We start from the raw sequence: 21,669 nt of genomic DNA, 5'->3' as shown, positions 1-21,669 counted from the left end.
CAGTTTTGCAGAACTATATTCCATGTGGCTTCCTCCTCCCACTCCGACACAGAATACACGGAAATATCATGTTGCATATGGCAGAAATAGGAAATATGTTCTAGGAATACTTTGTTCTAGTCACACGATTACATAAAAACATGGCAGAGCAATCTCATAGGGTTTCAATGTTAAACAGATACTGACGTAAGGCAACTAGTTACTACTTACTCAAAGATTTTTCCTAGTTGATCAACATCTGAATTTCCACGGAAGAGTGGTCTGAAAAAATAAAAAAAAGTTTTTAGGATGTGACTTGCTTTAATGAATGTAAATTTGTATTTGTCATTGACAGTTGCCAATGCAGGGTGAAAACGTGGGGGTTTTTTGAGACTTCAGATCTTCTGCTTCCATGCTTTATCCAGTCTGTGAGTGAACCTTTCAAGTTTCTACTAAAACTGGTAAGAAAAGGGGACAGATGACACATATTTTTGAATACACTACTTTTGAAAATTTAATTGTGCCCTTTTGCATGAATGAGATAATTTTCCCTCAACTAATACTGTCCTATGAATTATATCATGAACAAAATAGTTTTCACTACAAAGAACACTAAAACAACCGTTAAGAGAGACAAAAACAGAGTGAATGTCATGCAATTCGTGAAAACATAATAAAATTAGAGATTAATTATTAATATAAATTCAAAATTTAATTTCTTGCCTACTGTATACTGGAAATGTGCTCCTAGGTCTAAGGGGTCAAATAAATGACAATGGATTCATGAAGGTCTGTAAACAATGGGGTGTGAAACGGTACAGAATTTACCTTGAAGTAGAGGAAGACTTCTGCTGCATAAATAAAGATATGTTCAGGAAAGAAACAAATTGTTAGGCTGAATGTCCAAAGGCTTTTAGAAAAAAACAGTGACTAAAAATACTTTCAGACACACTTCTTCTTTTCCAGTACAATTTAAAATATTTTCACTCATCATGTATAAAATACTATCACCCCATAGTGCCAATGTAAAATACGAAATTCTGATTTGTATGGCAGTATGGCTGTATTGCCAGCTTTGTGTTGAATTCGGTAAGGTGTGAACAACAGTGCAATTTTATGTTGAAACTCCCAAGATATTCCAACATTTTACTGACAGATGAGTAAGGATCCGGCCAAGAATGAGGGATCTGTGAAGATGAGGCCACAGATGTTATGTACATTTTGGTTCAACAAATGGTAGATTACTCCAAGAAACACGAGTCACACACACTGCAAACTGAGATAGCAACTTGGGTCGACTGATAGTCAGGCTGCCCCTCTACTCTGGATCACGGCTCCCTAAGTACAGTGCATGTTGTAAACTCATGGTTACAGTTTCTAAAACTGTTCAGCTGAGACACAGCGACTGATGAACAATGCATAATCCCATGCCTTCACTGGCAGTCTTTGGTTACAGAGAAATACCCACTCTCCTGCCTCTCTCTGCATACTCCTCTTCTGTCTGATACAAGTCTCTGACACCAGTGACAGCCAAAGGCATAATTTCACTGCTGCTTTTCATAGGAGGAGATCTCTCTCATCTACAGTGGACAACAAGGAGTAGTCAGCTATGGTCCTTCCCCTCTCATTGCCCATATGTAGGAGCAGGTGTAGGATCTGGATCTCCTGTTGCTAACCATGAGTTAATGCTGAAAAATGACACTTTCCATCTTGACACTCTCACAAAGGCAGCGGAGCTCCATGTCACTGCCTGTCTTGTGGGTCCATTCCAAATACAGTAAGTAGACACAGAGCACTGTGACATTTCTTAGTTAGACATAACAATCTCTGCAGAAATCTGGGCCATCATGAAAAAGCAGCAAACTGGCAGACATGCAGTTCTTTGATGAACTAAACATGCACTTTGCCTCCTTCTTGTGTGCTGCCATCCAGGTCATGTCATATCAACTTATACTCCAAACTGCTTTGTGCAAGGACATTGAGAGAACAATTTAATCAAGTCTGATTTGAAACCATCTGACATGAGATTTGATCAGATGGAGTAAAATGTGGTAGCCTGTTTTGTCCATAAAGGGCTTTATTTATTTTGATTCTGAATAAATAATAAACCATGGGATGTTTTCTTCCCAGATACACATGATATTTACTAACTGTAGCTACTTTGACAAAACCATTGCAACTCATACTTCAGGATTTCTGTATTTTTTTTAAGCTTTAAGGTATATAGCAATACTGGCTTCTAGGAAAACCCAAAGCTTAAGCCACTCAGACAGGAGCATCTACTTCCACCCTAGGTTTTGAGCCTGATTTTCAAAACATCCAATAGCTACAATCCTAGCATTGTTTGTGGCAGCACACACACTCTTAGACTCTTGACTCCAAAGTCAAGCAATATGACCTCAGACATTTTTTTGAAATACTGCTTGAAATTACTAACATACAGTTACTTTGAAATTTAATTTCGGCTCCAGCATTAGAATATTGGGGCCCTTTAAACTAACACAATCTACACATTCAAATAATCATATCTATGCAAATGTAAAGTGTATTTAATGTTTTAAAATGTATGCTGAACCCTGCATTAATGTGAAAGCTTGGCAAAGGCAGCCTTGTTTGCAAATCACCTTAGGCAGTGTCATGCCAAAACAAGTACAATTCTTGGGATTTTTAAGGAAGGTTTTTCCCATCATTGCTGCTGTCTCAAATTTACTAAGGGCTAAAGCAAGAATTTAAATTCTTTTGAAAGTATAATTATATAACACAAGGTGATCTTCCAACATACTTTGATATTTCATCATAATGAAGTGTTATTAGTTCATCTTTCAGCTTCCTATCCATCCCACCATCATGACTACAACAGGATGCCAACTCCAGGTTAGGCACCACTAATATAATGAAATTTGCCTCATGAATTTTGGCTAGAGGTTCAATTGGAATATTGGATGGATGATTGGGGAAATAGATTCCCCTAATCAGCAGCTGTATGAAGTTCTCATTTCACATTTTGGCACTAGTTAACTCTTTTGTAATGACTTGACTGCTCTGCAAGTCCACTACACATAAAACTTTCACCTCAAGACAATTTTTTAAAGATTCTTAAAGGTGAACATCAGCTCTCCCACCACCTTTGAATTGAAAGCATACTCAGCAGTCACAGAAAAGTAAAATTTCACCTTTGTTCTTGGTATCTTTCACTTGACTCATACACCCACTCACTCCCTGAGGTTTATTTATGCAAGCTTGATCCAGAAGTCCTTTCTTGAGCATATTTTCTCCTCTCTGTGATCATAATCTGTATAAGAATGGTTAAACTCTGGAGCCTGATTTTGTAGAATTCCTTCTTTTTTTTCTTCAGGAAAGGCATGGAGATGAGTTTGTGTCCTATGGCAAGGGATGTGAGTCTGTCCTCTGGCTTCAAAAAACACCTAAAATCTGTGAGGACATGTATCTCAGGAAAGAGGGGTATTCCAATGGATGAAAGAGCTATCCGTGGGAATTTATTTGCCTTTTGTGTGGGTTCCTCAATCCTCTTAAACAACCCTGACTTTGCTTGCTACAAAATCCATACTCTGAAGGCTCCAACACCATTATTGTTACTAAACACACACCAAGTAGGGAAGAAGATGGGACAAAAAGATTTGGAGTGCACTTATGACATTTAATTTCCCTGTTTGCTCATAAAGTCTCAGATGCTTCCCATTTTTGTTCGTTGTTGCTTCTTTGATTTTCCAGGGAGACTGAACAAGGAAAATGTTGCAGGGAATATGCAGGTGTCCGTGTTGTTTGACTACTCCTTCTCCTGGTCTTGGAGCTAGGCCATTATCCACTGCCTCTGGAATGACACCCACTGTATGGAGGAAAAGCCTTTTTGTGTCTACTGTAGGACCAGAATGCCCTTAGCATACAGATATGAAGATATGATGGAAGCATTGCATTACTACCCAGTGCTGCTAAAATAAACTCCTCCTGAGCCAGTAAATACCTTAGTTCCTGAGGTTCAAAATGTGCAGCTGCACAATTAAATGGTATTACCTGTGAGTCTGCATTGTGACTATTTCCACAGGATAAATCTATCTACTGTTTTGTATGTCAGTCCAACACAAAGATGCACATAACTCCTGGGCCACATGAGGAACACCAGCGCCAGCAGGTTGAGGGAGGTGATCCTTCCCTTCTGGCTCAGCACTGGTGAAGCCACACCTGGAGTGCTGAGTCCTGTTCTGAGTTCCCCAGTACAACACAGACATGGATGTACTGGAGAGAGGCCAGCAAAGGGCCATGAGGATGGTTAAGGAACTGGATTATCTGACATATGAGGAACAGCTGAGAGAGCTGAAACTGTTTAGCCTAGAGAAGACAATCTCAGTGGGGATTATATATATAAATACCAAAAGGAGGGTGCAAAAAAGATGGAGTCAAGCTGTTTTCAGTGGTGCGCAGTGACAGCACCAGAGGCAGTGGGCATGAACAGAAGCACAGGAACACCCTGTGAACATAAGGAAACAATTTTTTACTGTGGGGCTGACCGAGCACTGGCGTAGTTACTCGAAGAGGTTGTGGAGGCTCCCACCTTGGAGATATTCAAAAGTCATCTGGAGACGGTCCTGGACAACCAGTTCTAGGTGATCCTACCTGAGCTAGGGGCCTTGGACCAGAAGATACCCAGAGGTCTTTCCAATCTCAACCATTCTGTGATTCTGTGATAGTACAGAAATAAAAATATGGATCACAACATAAAGTTGCAAAGGAAAACCTCACAAATCCTGAAAAAGTTACCATTTGCTTAAAGTTTAAAAGGGCTTGCACTACTAGCTTTCTGGCCAAAAGGCTCTCATGCTTATACATAGCTGAACAAACTAGATTGAACCATTTACCAGCTTTAGGCTTTTTTTCTCTTGTCCATGACCTGGCTCATGCTTTTGCTCACGCTCATGCTGAGTTCCACCTTCACTGAATATTCTATCTGAACTGCATATTAGTGTCTGAAAAGTTGAGTACTTTATTTTATACACATTTTGTTTCATGTCTGTGCTACTCAGTAAAAACTGAGATATAAACATTTCCTAAGCAAGTCTCCCTGAAAATATTTTCCCTGGTGCAACTCTATGGACATGCCAAAGCAGTTCTTAAAGTATTGTATACAATGAAAATGCAATGACATCCAAGAGATAAATGAGTTTTAACTGTAAACTGGCCACAGTATTTCTAGCTTTTAGTTTCAGTCTTTGGTCTACAAAGAAAAGACAATCTAAATCTTTTCATAAGGAAAGTTAGAATTTTCATGAAGATAGGAATTAAAGATACTGATATGCACTGTTCTAGTCAAACTACAATGCAGACACAAGGAAAAAATATAATAAAACCACATGCACAGGAAAAGATTTCTGCAGGTTTCTTGACAGTGACTGACATTTCGAACTAATTAGTGACATTCTGATTGGAAACTATCTTTTAATTTTGACACTGGTAAAATGGACACATGGAAGAAAGGTCACGTGAAGAAAAACTGTACTGAAGAGTGAAAACAAAGTAAGAAATTCACTTTCTGACCAAAATATATTACTGAGCTCTCATGACAGTTCTGGAGTTGCCAATACAAGTGCTTCCAAAGCTAGACATAGAAAATAACTTCCGAAATAACTACCTGGATTCTTTCTGCTAGTTCATTTGCTCACTGTGGTGACAACAGCAGTTAGGAATTCCATCCCGTTACTTGTTATCACAGAAAAACGGTAAGGATAATCTCCTAATTACTAACTTGAATATATACAATATTCTTAGTGAAAAGCCTGTATACTGGTGATCCATGTGTACTCAGGCAAGTCCTGCAAGAACTCCCTAAAATGAGAAGAACATAATGGGCGGGAAAGGTACAACTTGATTTTTGGGCAAGTGGGGCTTAGACACTCTGGTTGAGAAGATGCCAAGAAGTCGTTTTGGGAAGAAGAGCAGTGAATTCAGAACAGGTAGCTGCAGCTTTGAAGGCATTATACAAAATGAGGGAGGTACTGAAAATCCATGACTATTTGACATAGTGAAGAAAAAAATGTAAAGAGAAATGCTATAGCAACAGTTTATGGAAGACGTACACGAAATTTTAGAATCTGATTGTGTTGTAGCAGTTAAGTTTAGGAGTTTGTATGTCTATGTGTATAACAGCAACAAAGTGATGGTGAAGAAATTAAAAAAGCTAAAGCCAAGTAACATTTGCCAAGGAATCCTGCATCATGCCATGGGAAACCTGCCAAACTACATAGTCAGAGATATATTAAAAGGATGGGTTGGGTTTTTTTCTTTTCATATTACAAAATGTGAATATCTGTTAAATAATCTGTCAGATTCTTAGTTACTTGTTATGAAGAAAATATTTTCATTTTAAGAATTAAAACCAAACATGACCTAAAACTGAAATTATGAGATGACTAGAAATAACATGATCTGGACTGTCCTGTGGAAACCTTTATTCAGAGGGATTATTTCTGAGTTGACTCCTAGCCACTCTTGTTCCTACCACTGCTTCTCTTTGACAAATTGCCTGGACAAGTCCGTACTACAGTATGAAAAGAGAAAGTAAAGAAAGAAAAAAAAAAATGTATCACCTTTTAAAGATGAAGATCATTGGCCTTTCTGGTATGTAAGATGAATAAGGTACAATATAAAACTTTGATCTGAAAACAGACCATGCTGACAACATTTCATGCTCTGGACAGTTACCCACTTTCAGTCACAAGTGACTTGCCTCAGCTGTTGTGTAATTCAGAGTTCTCATTTTAAACCTAACATTTCCTTGTACTTCTCTCTCTCCCTTTAATAATATCTTTGTGTGGGTGGGTGCCAGACACTGCATAGGAAGAAGTTACTTCATGTAGAGGTTATTATACTTGATCATAAATTTCTCGAAACTTTTATGAAACTTATCTTCTCTCCTCCAATATATAAGAAGAAAGATGACATAGACAAAACATTACAACTGAGGAAATACTCTTCAGCTAAAATCTGACAGAAACCAGATCAGCCATCTTGAGTTTCTCATTTTAGTCTTTAAAAGCTTAATTTCTTTCATTCAAAAATCTATCATTCTTCAAGTATGATAGTATCACAATCATGAATAAGAGCTCTTAGATGGGGCTATCTCAGTACTGAACTATTATGAGAACCACAGTTAATGCATTAAAACCTGCAACAATTATTATTTTCCCTGGAGTTTCTCATGCCACCCAGTAGACAGAAGCAGATACAAAAAGAGGTAGTTTTGCAAACTTCCAGTTATGTAGTGTGTTGAATTTGCTCACCATTGCTGTTTAAAATTAAGTAAATTAGTTCTAGAAATAAAGATAATATTCTGGCCCCCAAGTGCACATATAGTCTAGCTCGTAAGAAACATACAGGATTTCTTTCTTGCACTGAGAAAACCAAGAGCTTTCAGAGCTGGGTGCAGATAGAAGTGAACAAGGAAGGACCCAATTTCAGATGGACACGCATGTTCCCTTTGTAGGGGCAACTGAAAGGGAAATGTTAGTAAAAGGGAAACCAAACAGAGGCACCCTGTACAGCTTTATGATCAAAGCAGGGCAATCCTACTGTGTAGAGTGAAGTTGATCCAATATACATAACGATCTCCATAAGTAAGGGAAAACATAACCATCTTCAAAGCTTCCTTAAGAACTGGCAAAGGAAGATCTTTTTCTGGGTGCTTAAAATTTGCTTGAAACCTTTCATGTAAGCATAGTCCCAGGTGGCCTTGGAGCACAATCATGGGCCTTGTCCCCCACCACTGACATAAAAGGGAGCTTTATCACAGACATCAATGACCCCAGGTTCAAGCCAATTGAGATCTGGTTTCAAACCTCTTCTAAGAAAAAAATCATGCTTCAACAGAAGGATACATACATTATGTATGTCTATACATATATATATATATATATATATATACCCACACATATAAGTTCCCAAAAGTAAGATAAGTGTAGATATTATCTTTGACCAGAATATGCTGTAGCATAGGCAGATCTCATCTGTTCCTGGGCAGAACTGCTTGAGAATTCATCACTGAACATTGTTTTTTGAAATAGAAGAGCCTTGATAGGTTGAGCGTCCTTCACTTACTCTTTCAGCACGCACGTCACAGTTGTCTTATCTGTGGACATTTGTTTCCCCACAAGATTTGTAGGTTTATTTCACTAGGGCTTTAAGGGTTATTATCTCAGCTCAGGAAGCATGATATAATAGCGGCACCTTGAAAACTGTCCCAACGTTTGAAGCAAATTCTGTAAATACATACACAACTGACCTTGGAAAAATGGAAGTGTGGTCTCTGCTCAGTGTGGAAAAAGAAGCATTTCTTTTGTTTGTACTGACAGTTCTACCAGCAATATGATCGAACTATCTGTGTATTAAACACCCATCTCATCACTGCGCACAGTTAAATTACATCTACTTGTCCATCATCAGTTTGAAATTTAATGACATAACTAAACTGCAGGCTTCTGCCTTTTGAAAGCAGCATCAGAAAGAAATACTGATATGACACATACGATATGGTCACAGTCTTCCCACAATCACTTATTTAGTTTGAAGCATTCTCTTCTCTTTCATGAATTTATTTCATATCCCCTTTTTAAACATGCACTCTTTAAAAACTGTTACACAGCTTTGGCCTTCTTGTGCAACTCAGTTGTGGGGTTTGAAGGCAATAATCGAGGTATGGATTATATAAAGGCTGTCTTATGTGGAAGGATAGGAGCCAAGAGGGCTCCTCACTCTCCTGTTCCATCAAACAAGCAATGGTGCCAATCAGTGTGCAGGACACTGTGTGCAGGCAGTGTGTGTGTGCCCGTGCAGAACTCCTCATGCCTGTGAACAAATTTGCCCATAGTTTCCTTGAACAGATCTATATCCTCCCTCCCGAGCACTGTTTTTCACCATTTCTTTCATTTCACTCATAACTTACTCCTCACTTAAAGATCTAGCAGACAGCACTCCAAAATGACACATTTTAGCCAGAATATGAAGATGCTCTTTAATGCTGTATTTCAAAGAAATGGTTTTAGAACATCTCTGTCACAGCAAAAGACCAACCTTCAAGGTAAGCAAGAGGAGTTTCAGTCTGTTCCTAGTCTTTATCAATTACGTAAATGAAATGAAAGCAGTCTTCTACATGAAGTGTCTACTCCTTTATCCTCTATGAAATTTCACTGAAAATCTATTCAAATCAGTTTTCAGAGATACAGAATTAATTTTTTTGTAGTTCCACAATTTTACTTGCAATTCCAAGATTACTTTGAGAAAGCTCATCAGTTGACATTTACCATATTTACTGATGTAAAAACCCCTTTTAAAATGGGCTTTGCTCGAGAGTGCCTCTAATGCTGGCCAAGTTTTAATCAAGGTCATGGATTTAAAGTCTGAGGCTGTCTAACTAAAATTCAGTAATGTTCCACAAACTGGATATGTTCAATCAGATTGCTTTCACAGTAAAGCTTTAGGCTAAAATGTTTTGTGCCATTAGGTTGACTTCTCTTGGAATACATTCTTTTAAACCAAATGTCTAACCTTGTTATCATTCTTGTATCAGGAGAAAGACTATGCACACATAATTATTGCCCAAAGGAAACTAACTCTTACCTACCTCTGATTCTTCCTTATCAAAGGGAGAAGAAACTTACGGAACACATGTACCATACATACTGGTTCATTCAATCTGCCCAAAGATACTGAGTGAATTACCATCCACACATGCATTCCCAGGGCTTTATCTCTATCTTAGTAATGCTAAGCAAGGATCTTCACAGACTAAAATATACTGTATAGATAAAAGAACTTATACTCTAAATACTTAATACACAATAATGGGAAAGGATGTCATAAATGATGTTTTATTTTCACCATTATGAGTTACACAGAAAACGGTACATCTATTTGACTAAATTACTAGTCTAACTTTAAAAAAACCCCACCAATAGACTCTAGAACTGGGAAGAGTAAGGCAAAAAAGCAAGTATCTGACTACAAAAGCATCAGAGAAATTCTGAAAGTCAATCTTTTCTATCAGCTGCAGTAGTATAGTGACAACGTGACAATGAGGTAATGGAGGCTGCACATGGGCACTCTGTGAGACTTCAGAGAAGGGAGCTTCAAGAGGTGTCAAATTCCCATGTTTGAAGGGAAACATAGAATTCAAAGATGTTCTCAATCTAGAACATAAAATTCTCAATACAGAATGAAATCTAAGAAAAAGAGCTTTTTTTTTCCCTTTTGAGAAAACATTAAAGGCTAAGAGAGAATCCTTGGGTTTTCTCTCCATGTGGCCTTCAGCTACTCCTGTGTTGCATCAAGTACATGTTTTGATTTGTGACCACTTTATTTGCCTCCATATTAGGTGGTAATGGCACCTGTGGCTCTAAGCCTCTCTAAATTTTCAGATAAACCTGAAACATCCGAACTGTGCCCACCCACAACTAATATGTGTCATCACCTTCATCTGTAATAAAACCCTCTTGGCCAGAAAAAAACTCTGCAAGTGGATTACAACCCTTCAGACAAAAAAGGCAGGGAAAACATTTCAGTACTAAATGGCAAACTGTTATGTGAGCAGAGTTTAAATTTCAATTTCAACCTTTTTCCCCAGCTGCTGAGTCTGAGTGTCAAAAGAGATGAAAGTGGATTAGAAGGATGGTGTGAAGAAAATACTTTAATTTTTAGCAGCTGTGCTGGCTTACAGTGAATTAATAAACACCTGCAGAAAAGCTTGAGATAAGCATTTAAGGTAGGAAGTTATGTACAGCAACCATGCAAGGAAAACTGATACAGTTTTAAAAGGCCAGTTAAACTAGATACAACTTTGCCCTAAGCAATACTTCATCCCATGCAATACACTGTACTCAAGCTGAGAAGCTGTGAAATTTACATTCACTGGCCCATAACAGTGCATAGAAATCTGAGTTCACCTATTAGGAGCTCGCTGGTTATTTATCCTATTCAGCTTTTAGTGATTTCACATAAAATCTTTTTTCCCCACTTGAATCCTGACCAAAGGAAAGAGTAAGTTAATTTTTATATTAAAGAGGTTTAAAACCCAAAACCTAACTTCCAGGTGGTGACACTGCTCAGATGCCACCCTCCTCTATGCAGCGGCAGCACATTTTGTGCTCCAGATTTGTGTGTTGCAAGGCTCCCCAAATTATTTTTGCAACGATTTTGATGCTGTTGTCTCTCCTTTGCCATTACTGAACCAGAAGCCTTGCTTTTGTGTTGTCTGTGGCACAACTCTATTGGCTTTTGACATCATATTAATTGGAAGAGCACACAACTCTGTATTTACAGAATGAACACTTCCTCAGTCCTTGAAGTACTGAGCACATGTAGCTCCTTGAATCACCCCGTATCTTGAACTTTTCTGTCCCCACATTACCACAGTGTTCAACACCTTCATGCGCACTACAAGGAGTAGTGCTCAAGATCCAGATGGAGATGGCTGCCATTACAGAAAAAACCCCCTAATTTGTTCAGAATTAAAGAAAAAAACCAGAATCCTCTTCTGGAGTAAGTGAATAATCAAGTAAAAGCCTCTTCCCATGGTAAGCCATTTTACGCCTTGCTTTTCATACAGTTGTGGCTGGCAGGTTTGCCAAAAATAAAGAGTTTGCTAAAAAGTCTGGGCCCTCTCTGAAATCCACTCGCACTTTCCAGCAAAATTCCCTTAAAATCAAACTCTTAGAAGATCTAGGAGATGAGCAACACCTACCTCTCCTTTTGCAATTACTCCTCAGGAATGGAAAAATGATTCCAAGGCAAGAGAGAAGCAAGCAAGACTGTTTCTATGCTTGAGTGGGTAGGACACCCACCTAGAATACGGTTCTGACTCTGTACCTGTACTCTTTCATTGCTAATGGTCTGATGAGATCTAGGTTTAACTGAGCATCTTCATTCTTACAGCAGCACAGTATGATTCAGCACTGCCAAACAGGCTTAATTTAACAGCTACAGATAGAAACATTACAGAAAAATCTCCTGCTATGTATACTTCTTTAGATGCTGAAAGCTTGCTCTCAAATTATTTGGATATAAAGAGCACTTAAAAAATTATTCGATTGTAAGAACAGTGTGTATGCTGTACTGACATAATCATAAAACCTGTTTCATGGACATAATCTAATAAAAAATATCTGATAATTCACTGTAGTTGGTGAAATTCTGGATGATATAGCTCATTGAGTCATGTACCTTTAGGTAACTGATTCAGACTCAGTGAAAAAAATCAATAGTAACTGAATCTTCATGCCAATTTACTCCAGCTCAGTAGAATAAATGAGTGGAAATGAAGTAATCCTTTGGATGAAATTCTTATTTGACAAATGTCTATATTCCAAAAGCACTTACTACTGGCAAACTTAGATATGTTACGAGAGAAGCTATGAATATGGAGAATATTTAAGTAAAAGAAGAAATACTCAGAGTTTTTCTTAGAGGTGCATCTGGACAGAATGCATTCAGTGCATCTATAAAAGGAAAGCAGAGCAAATTATGTATGCATTTCTGGAAGAAGTCACATGGTTTGACCATGCCAGACAGATGGTTCCTAAAACACTGCAAAATGAAGCACGCCATAAGCATAGGAAAGCAGCCAGGCAGGTCACATGCTGACACCAAGAGCTCTCTACTTGTCAAATCCTGGCTCTGTCTCTAGCAGTCAGCATACCATGGTGGCTGTGTCTCACCTGGACTCATTTATACAGGGCCAGCAGGTCAGGCAGAGCAAGCAAGCAAATGTAATGGCAGTGCCACAGGCCTTGTGCAAACAAAAGTTAGAAGCAATGCAACAACACGTGCTTTCATAGCACAAGGCGAACTCTGGCTTCAATTGAAGGAAGAAGGGACAGGAACTACTGTGACTTAGTGTGAGCTGTATCCTGCCAACACCAGCCCCCTGATGGCAAAGGTGGGCTCCAGCTACACATGGGTAACACGTGCTGCTCTGTGGCAGGTGGCACATGCACGCAGGAGAGGCTGTGGCCACCTCCCTTTCCTCACCAAGTTAGGACTCTATATCTAGGTCTTTGACATCTGCAACTACAGACAACGCACAGACTCCTAGACCACCTGGCAAGTTCTCTGCAGTGGTCTGAACCCTGCAGCGTAGGTAAGCTTTTCCACAGAAGCAGTGGGGAGCTGCCTTTGAGCACCATGACTCCCTTGGAGAAATTGTTTTCCAGAAATCTAAATATCAAACTTCTTCCTTTCTCATTGACATTTTGAGGTCTCCTCTCACAGCCAATTATTTACTTGGTACAAAGTAGTACAACATCTCAGAAAGCTGTTACATTTTGCTCTGCTATCCTTAGCTGTTTTAAAACTCCAGAGATTGAATGTTCCATTAGGTCTGTCTGCTTTCCACTTCTCTCATGCACATTTATGGAGTTTTCTTAGGTGGAAAGAACATCTAACAGCCTTGGTGACCAATTACATATGGAGAAGTGCTAGTCTGAAGCTGTTGAAAAAGATGAGACAGATTTGTCCTATATACTTCTCAACTAGTACATACTGTCTTTATGACTGACCAATGGTAGTCAATTATTAGATTCCTTTTCTGGACAATCAAACACAGAAAACTCACTAAAGGCTGCCCAGATCAAAATGTCTGACTAGACACTTAATTTGGAAAAAAATCTTCCACACTTGGGAACTCAGCAACATGAACCACGGTTAAAGTCTAGTCTTTTTATCCCCTCTCCAGAGTGCACCAGTGTCCAGGAAAGAATCCCAGGAATTTAAATACCTTTTTGTAGCCATTTTCCTATGAAAGAGAAAAGTAAATAAAAACCATGTTTAGTTGTATTACGAGTCAAACGAAAGTACACAGAGCTTCCCTCGGCCAAACTCTAGGCAAAAAGCAAAGTCTCTCTCAGCCAAGTTCCTGCAGAGGGAAGCTGTGTGAAAGAGCCAGGAGACCCTTTCAAATGGAAAGTCTTTGGGCAGTGTACAGCTGGCTATCCCTCTTCAGGCTAGAGAGCAAGGGGCACGGATGACACTGCTCTGCTTCTCTCCTGTTCCCTGGCTGATGGAGTGACTGCTAGAAACAATCTGCAGCTGGGGGTCTCACCAAGGCAGCCCTCAGGCTGCTCTGGCTTATCACAGGCATGAACTTGTCTTTGAGATGCTCCAGAAGATACAAAGGTGGTGCACCTTCACAGCAACTGGCCAGCAGCTGTGCCTAGCACAGCTCAGATCCAGATGTTTCTGCTGCCAGCTGCATTTCCAAATATTCGTTACAAATGCTATAATGTTAATACCAAGGATTTACAAATACCTACATCATGACTGACATGTTGTGGTCTTTCTCTTAACCACGAGGTCATTTCCTCTGACCTCTGGCCAGACTAATTCAGATTGTCACAGACTGGAACATTGCACCTCTGAGGAACATATATATTTTTAAGGACTATGTGTTCAGGGGGATTTCAGACTAGTGTTGTGCCACTTACAATGAAGAAGCTATGGGAGGCTTTCCAGGAGGAGACCTCTCTTGTCAGGTCCCATCTGGGCTTGAGCTGTGTGCAGCCACTGGCTGCCAGCCCAGAGCCACCGGGTCCCGGTCCCTTGGCCACTGCCTGGCCTGACACGACCCCCCACCTGAACCTAACAGTCAAACTAAACTTGGTCAGCTAACACCATTTCTGTGGGACTTTGTACCACTGCTTCGGGGTTCCCTTCTGGTTTTCTGTCATGGGTAGTGGCAGTTTTTGGTTTCTATGGTTTATCAACAGTTTCCCTTACCAACAGATCTATTCCTCTGACTGAAAGTCTGGCACAGTTGGAAGCTAGAAGGAAAACCACAAGTGAATGGCCTGGCACTTACCACTCATCTCCAACCACAAACCGATACAGTTACTGGATTTGACTAACGGCTATCAATCACCCCAACTGCAGACGAACAGATATGAACTAGAAAAGGCTTGAGGGAAAATATGAACTAAAAAACAACATGGTATTTTACTTTTAATGAGGTGATGCTGTCTTGGAAATGAATTTATTTCATACTCGATAATTACAGCATTATTCTGTTTGCCCTTCTCTCCATTAAGGTGTGTTTGTCCTTTGCCTAAAGCCAATGGAAATTATGCCTTGGAGATCAGGTTAAACAGAAAACAATCCTCATTGTCCAACACACTGGAATAACAGGAACAAGTGTAGTCCTTTTACGTTAAGTTTCTTTAAGTGTGAAGCAGAGTGTTATTGTTGTTCCATCAGATCACTAAGGTCACTAAGCTAAGCCGTGGCTTGTGTCCATTCACCTTTAAAAATACTTGAAATAAATTTTTGTAATAGGCTGGCCACTTATCTGGGGAGGAAGAAAAAATCTCATTTTATTACGTCTAGTTTGGAAAAACAATCAGCCTCCCACACACCCCTATGCACATGAATGGCAGAAGAATAAAGGATGAAAAGTGCAAAGCACAGAATTTTGAATGCTGACAAGATCTTTCTAAGGAACAAACCTTCTTCCAGTACAGTTGGTCTGGACTTTGGTGAACTTTTATGGCACTTGCAACTTAAATCATTCTTGTAACAAAACAAGATAATTTCCAAAAATGGCAAAAGAGACTCAGGCCAGAACTGTACAGTACTTTGGTTCAAAGGTTGCAAATAAAGCTGTGTAGCTTCTACAGTTCTAAGCTGCAACATCCACCATTGCTTCTTAAAACTAAAGACAAAACAGAAAAAATAAGTTGTTATTTTAGTTCTTTGTGCTACCAAGATCTAACTGTAAGCAAGCACACAAGTGAATGATTACACTTTGGAGCTCTTGGTCCACTAGATATCCTGGTTTCAGGTTCACTGGAAAACACCAGATAATGTGATTGCAAAGTCTGTGTTTAAATTGCTGCATGATAAAGAGAACAGTTCTCTCTTAAATCATACTTAAAATGTTTGGCAGTTTATATGGAAAACGTAACTTATAAGCAGCATTCATAGCTGTACCTACTCAGTTGCATTTTGCCATGTCTCTACTGTGTTTGTTTTGTTATACCTTCCCTCCCAACATCCAGTTATACATCCTATTTTTTCTTTTGTTAACAGATTCCTGTGCTGCTGTCTCTAGTTCTCTCTTCTTTCCAACCTAAAGAAGACTGAGAATATATTACAGATCTTTTCTCTGCTTTTGAAAGACATTTCAGAAATGTGCTGAAAATAAGAGACCACAGCATGAGAAGGAAAAGTTAAGCTAAGAACTGAAAAGAAGTAGAAATTTTCCATATGGAGGAATACAGGATCTAGTAGGCAAAGCCAAATATTCCTACTGCTGCATAGCTACCATGCCCACTTAAAACAGCAAGAACTAAATGATCAGATACGCTGAAGCACAGGAAAATAACTGACAAGGAATGAAAATGAATCTGAAATGAGACTGTGTCATAGAAATATGCCTCACAGTTTTTTGCATGGCAGTATTCATATTTTAGATGCTCCTTATTATCTTCAGAGCCTCTTTTCAGACTGTGCTCATGGTACTGTTCTTGTATGTGCAGAAAGGTAAAGTAAAACTGAAGTCTTCACTACTATCAGTCAGAGTTGTCTTTCTTTCTCATGTTCAGTATGACCAGGATTTCATCTGCAATATCCATACACACAGCAAGAAGTTAAAAACCCAGTCTGTTGACAATTCACAATGGTGTGCAAATAAAGCAAATTTTAAAAAGACAAGGAATATAATCCTTCGCTATAGAAATCAGACTAAGCTTATCCATTTCAGTTTCAGTTTCAGACACTTCTGTTTATGGTGGTTTACATGAATATGTAGTCTTTCTGTTCTGCTCCCATCCAAACCCAAGTATCTGCAGCCACATCACTGATGCACTTGGGCTGTGGAAGGAATATGTCCTATACTTAGAAAAATAAGCTCTATATTCAACTGCAAAGTATTTGCTGATAATGTTTCAGTATATGATACTTTACTGTTGAGTACAGGCTTTAAACAAATGTTTCTGTGCTTCCAATGGCTTGGCTAATTGAATAATATTAATGGAAATAAAAATTTAAGTAATGACATACTGTTACTTAATTTGTAGTGAGGGTCATTTAGCACACATAAACAAAGCCCCCTGTCAGATATGCATTTGCAAAGTTACGTATTGATTATTCTTCAAGACCATTCAACAGCAAAGCAACTCATCATAAGGAATGACTAACCCAGGATATATCAGGAGAAGAGGACATAGTACTTCTAAATTTCCAAGCAGTTCTCTGCAATAGCAGCATTTCTGTGAACAATTTCCCCCAAAGCCCACTGTCCTATTCAATCTCCAGATGAAGAACACAGGCCATTGAGAACCCGTGGCTCTCTGTTGAACACACATTGCCAGATGTATACCTACTTTTTTTTTAAAAGTGCAATCTTAAAAGCCTGTATCTGTGAGAGATTAGCACCTACAGGAGGAGCTAATTCAGACCAAATGAGCACATGATGAAACTGATGCTAGTTAGGACAGACTCAAGGAAGAACTGGACTGCAGATCTCTTCAGAGAGAAAAGCCTGTCCTGTTCAAAGCACCACGGAACCTACAGGCTCTGTTACAAGTTATCACTTTGTTGCCTCTGGTAACAAATGGGAGTTGCACCTCCTTCTCTGGGTAAGGACAAGCATACAGTAGCTCACATACTTATGGCCTGACTTCCTTTGAAGCTACCTTGTTATGTGTGTATGTGTTTGTGTGTGTGGTATTTTAACAGACTGATGACAATAATCATACTTCCAGAGTAGCTTAAATTCATGCAAATTTAACTTACACACACTCTTTTGCCGGTGCTATGCAGCCTCATGGATCCCAGAAGAGAGACACTGTGAATTCCACCCTCAGCCTCAGCTCTCAGCTGACAGTTCTTAATAGCTCCCACATACATTGCAACCCTTATTTTAAACGAAAGTCTCAGTCCTGGGTTTATGTCACAGATGAGACAACTGAAAGCTTGTACAGCATCACTGAAAGACGTGCAAAGCATGGAAGCTGGGACACCACTATGCAACACCCTCTCCTTCCTTGCTGGTTTGCAGCACTGTCTTTTACAGCGATCGCTTCAAGTGCTGTACTGTACACATTAACAGAAAATAGCTTTGCCACTCTTTGTGCCACCCTGTCACACTGACTTGTTTCTGAAGAGGTTACAACTCCTTTGAACTCAGGGTTAATTTCAGCAATGATTTCAGTGAAGCCAAGACTTTACCACATGATCCAGCTAAAGAGAGTTACTCTTTTTTACTCAGTGGCAGAAGTTCAAAATTCCCTATCCAGCTTCAGGTTTTGGAGACAGCTTAAAAAAAGGTGTTCCTGTTACACTTGGCTATTTCTGTCTGCAATCACTTGAACACCTTCATCCCACAAAGCATTAACTGAAATTTCAGCTGCAGAGCTGACTGCTCTTCCTCTGCTCACGAGTCAGGTAGAGGTAGAAGTGAAGGGCACATTCTGAGTGGGTTTCCCCTCTCAGAATCACAGGAACATCAGGGTTGGAGAAGACCTTAAAGATCATCAAATCAACCATCAATTCAGCACCACCACAATCGCTCCTATGCCATAGCCTCAAGTGCCACATCTGTCTCGAACACTTCCAGAGACAGTAACTCCACAATCTCCCTGGACAACTTATTCCAATGCCTGATCACTCCTACATTGAAATTTTTTTCTTCTAATAGCTAATCTGAACCTTCCCTGGCTCAGCCTAAGGCGATTTCCTCTTGTCCTTTCAACTTGAGACATGGCAGAAGAGACTGACCCCCACCTCACTACAACCTCCTTTCAGGCAGTTGAAGAGAGCAATGAGGTCTCCCTGAGTCTCCTTTCCTCCAGACTAAACAATCCCAGTTCCCTCAGCTGCTTCTTATGGGACATGTTTTCTAGACTCTTCACCAGCTCCATTTCCCTTCTCTGGACACCCTCCAGCACCTCAATGTCCTTTTTGAAGTGAGGGAACTAGAACTGACCACAGCACTCAAGGTGCGACCTCACCAGTGCTGAGTACAGAGGGACAATCACTTCCCCAGTGCTGCTGGCCGCACTATTCTCATGGTCTCCTTCCACAGACCCATTCTACCACCTGTTTTTTATAGCTGACACAAGAAAGTACATGCAATGGACCTGATGATGGCACTTCAAACTGTACTAATAACCTATGGCTTGTTTGGAAAGGGGAATCAAGATTTACTATATTTTAGTGCTTTAGGTGATCCACAAATACTCAATACCCTAAGACATTGTAGCTAAGAATGAGTATGTGTACTGCTAGTTTTTTTAAACCTGATGTTTTATGATTCTAGGCAGCCTGTAGGTCCCAAATCCAGTGTTCACGTCACCAGACAAGGCTCTAAGTTTTGATTTTATCACATCTGTGTACATTATCTAGAACAACGAAGTCCCAGGCTCGCATTTTTTCTACACACAAGAATGTAACTTCTCTAATTGGACACATTTATACCACTGACAGATGACTTATAATGCCAATAGCTTGTTTCCCTGTGTCTGCTGTTTGTGTCTACCAGGGAACTTGGCCCACCACAGGTATTTTAGTAGAGTCACACATCTCTTATCTGCTGTTATAATTTTCAAGCACAGTTGGTAATGCAATAACTGTCTCACATGTATTAGGAGTTGACAGAGTAGGCTGAAAAATGAGACAACTGCTAAAAACATGATTTAATACTTAAAATGAATAAATAATAACCTCATACTATTCGTGCCAATTTTGCGGCTTATGAATTTCTGGGACTGATGATTTTACCAACAGCAGGCTGATTAGAACACCATGGTGCTGGTGCATGAACAGTCTCAGTAAGAAACCCATGTGATCGGAATTAATCTCCCTCCTGGATAGATGAAGCTTGTTGCTCTGAGATAATACTGTTTTACTTTTGCTTTGGAGAGGTGGAAAAGGGTTTTGGGAGAGGAGTGTCTTTCCAGTTTTGGGTTTGAATTGGTGCCTGTAAACATGCAGGCATAACACTGGCCACCCTCTAGCGTATGACTTCTTCAGCTTGACCAGGCTGTGAATAGAACAGAGGCTACAAAAATTCATAGTCTCTTCTGATGATTTTTAGCTCTGTATTTACTCCAAAGGGAGACAAACTCAGTTGCTTGTTTAATATTATAGTTAAATGTGCCTAGCTGGAATTGTTACATAGACAGCCTGACTCCTGAGTCCCACATGCACACTACCAACCTCCTAGTCTGTGCAGGATTGAAATCATACAGGAGCGGGGTTTTGAAAACCGGGCATGTATAGATGCACTAGCCACGAAGCACGAAAACATTCTGACATTTCTCAAGACTAACTACTCAGAAGAGAAACCAAGATTGGTGATCCGAGTTCTCTTTTATAGAGCATTTCACCCAGCTCTGTATCTGGGATTCCAGTCTTTTTCCCCTTTCATCCTCATTCACCTGGATTAAGTATTACCTAACTGAAGCAAGAAGACAGACAGCCTTTTCTTCCCTAAAACACAAGGTCATGGCTTCCTGCTTAGGAGCCAACTACACTCCCTGAGCCAGCTGGAAGAGTTTTATGTGTCCAGACAGAAGTGGATGCTACTTCCACTTTAGCCTTTCTCTTTAATGAGGTGTTCACTGAGTAGAAGGTACAAAGCCCTTTCCTACTGGTCTGGAAAATGCTCAGCCTCAAAGCATAACCTTTTTAAAAGCAATTAAAATCTTTATCTAAACATTTAAAAAAAGCCAAAGGATGTCCCCATGCCCTCAGGCCCCTGTCAATCCTGCCAGCTGTATCTCTGAAGGACTCTCTGATACGGTAGCAAGCCATAGCATACATTACAATTTTCCCCACTGGTCTTTACTATTCATGCACCAGAGTTTTTAAATCACAAAGAAAACAGGCACTATGACAAATATGTTTACACTTTCATTAGATAACGACACTCCATCCAAATGTCTAGAAGTCACTGCAAACTGTTTAATTAGACAGGAAATTTAAAAACTGGAGCTGTCATACAAGGAATTTTTCAAGTAATGCTTTATTTTGGGGGTGCTGTCATCAGCAGTGCACATGGACAGAGAAGACACACAGAGCAGAACAGTTTCTGTGTACATAACATACACCTGACAATTGAGCAGTTTATTGCTGATCTGTAAATAGAACAGGATCCTTGGGAATCCAACTGAGGGATTTTAGGATACAAACTCTATGCATTCATCTCTGCAGAAGCCTATAAGTCCATACCGAATTAAAATGTGCGGTTTTAGAATAGCTGTGACTTTATACAAACCTCAGGTTGCGGGAGGAACAGAGATGAAAAGTGTCATTTTTTAGCTGAATCAGCCAAGATGAGAGAAATGTTCAAATTTACTCTAGGTATATCTAGACAGAGATGTATTTATTTAATTTTTTGTGTCTAAGTCCTTTATACACTTCTGTATACACTTTCAGATCTACTTCTTAAACAAATACGTGGTTTGCATTTGTCTTAAGCTGTTTTAGGTTAAGGGTGATTTAAACTGAGGTGCCATCCACTTAAAAGACAGTGACCTGTAGCATATAGACTGGACCATTCATACAGAGCTCACTTTTCTCCTACGCTTATCGAGACTTAAAGCACCCTCACTATGTTTGTGACAGCCTACAAAACTATTCAAACAAACTCAAACTGTCCAGTGTCTCCTTGACATGAACAGGATTGTGGTATGTTTT

At 39.6% G+C, this 21,669-nt stretch overlaps 1 protein-coding gene across 5 annotated transcripts in view; it reads right to left on the bottom strand.

Annotated features, from left to right (window-relative positions):
- CDK6 (cyclin dependent kinase 6) overlaps positions 1 to 21,669 on the bottom strand; it is a 138,716-nt gene that overhangs the window by 17,753 nt on the left and 99,294 nt on the right. For 3 of the 5 annotated variants that reach the window (XM_032112139.1, XM_032112157.1, XM_032112149.1), the window contains exon 6: positions 211 to 261. The exons of 1 other annotated variant lie outside the window; for it this stretch is intronic. In XM_032112139.1, coding sequence (XP_031968030.1) covers positions 211 to 261 — 51 coding nt within the window. Of the gene's footprint in view, positions 1 to 210; positions 262 to 807; positions 831 to 21,669 lie in introns of all 5 variants that reach the window. One more of the 5 variants, XM_032112174.1, reaches the window with a different exon arrangement.

Source organism: Corvus moneduloides, chromosome 1 (genome assembly GCF_009650955.1).
Source record: "Corvus moneduloides isolate bCorMon1 chromosome 1, bCorMon1.pri, whole genome shotgun sequence".
Taxonomy (NCBI): Eukaryota; Metazoa; Chordata; class Aves; order Passeriformes; family Corvidae; genus Corvus; species Corvus moneduloides.
This window is presented reverse-complemented; position numbering and strand designations above follow the sequence as displayed.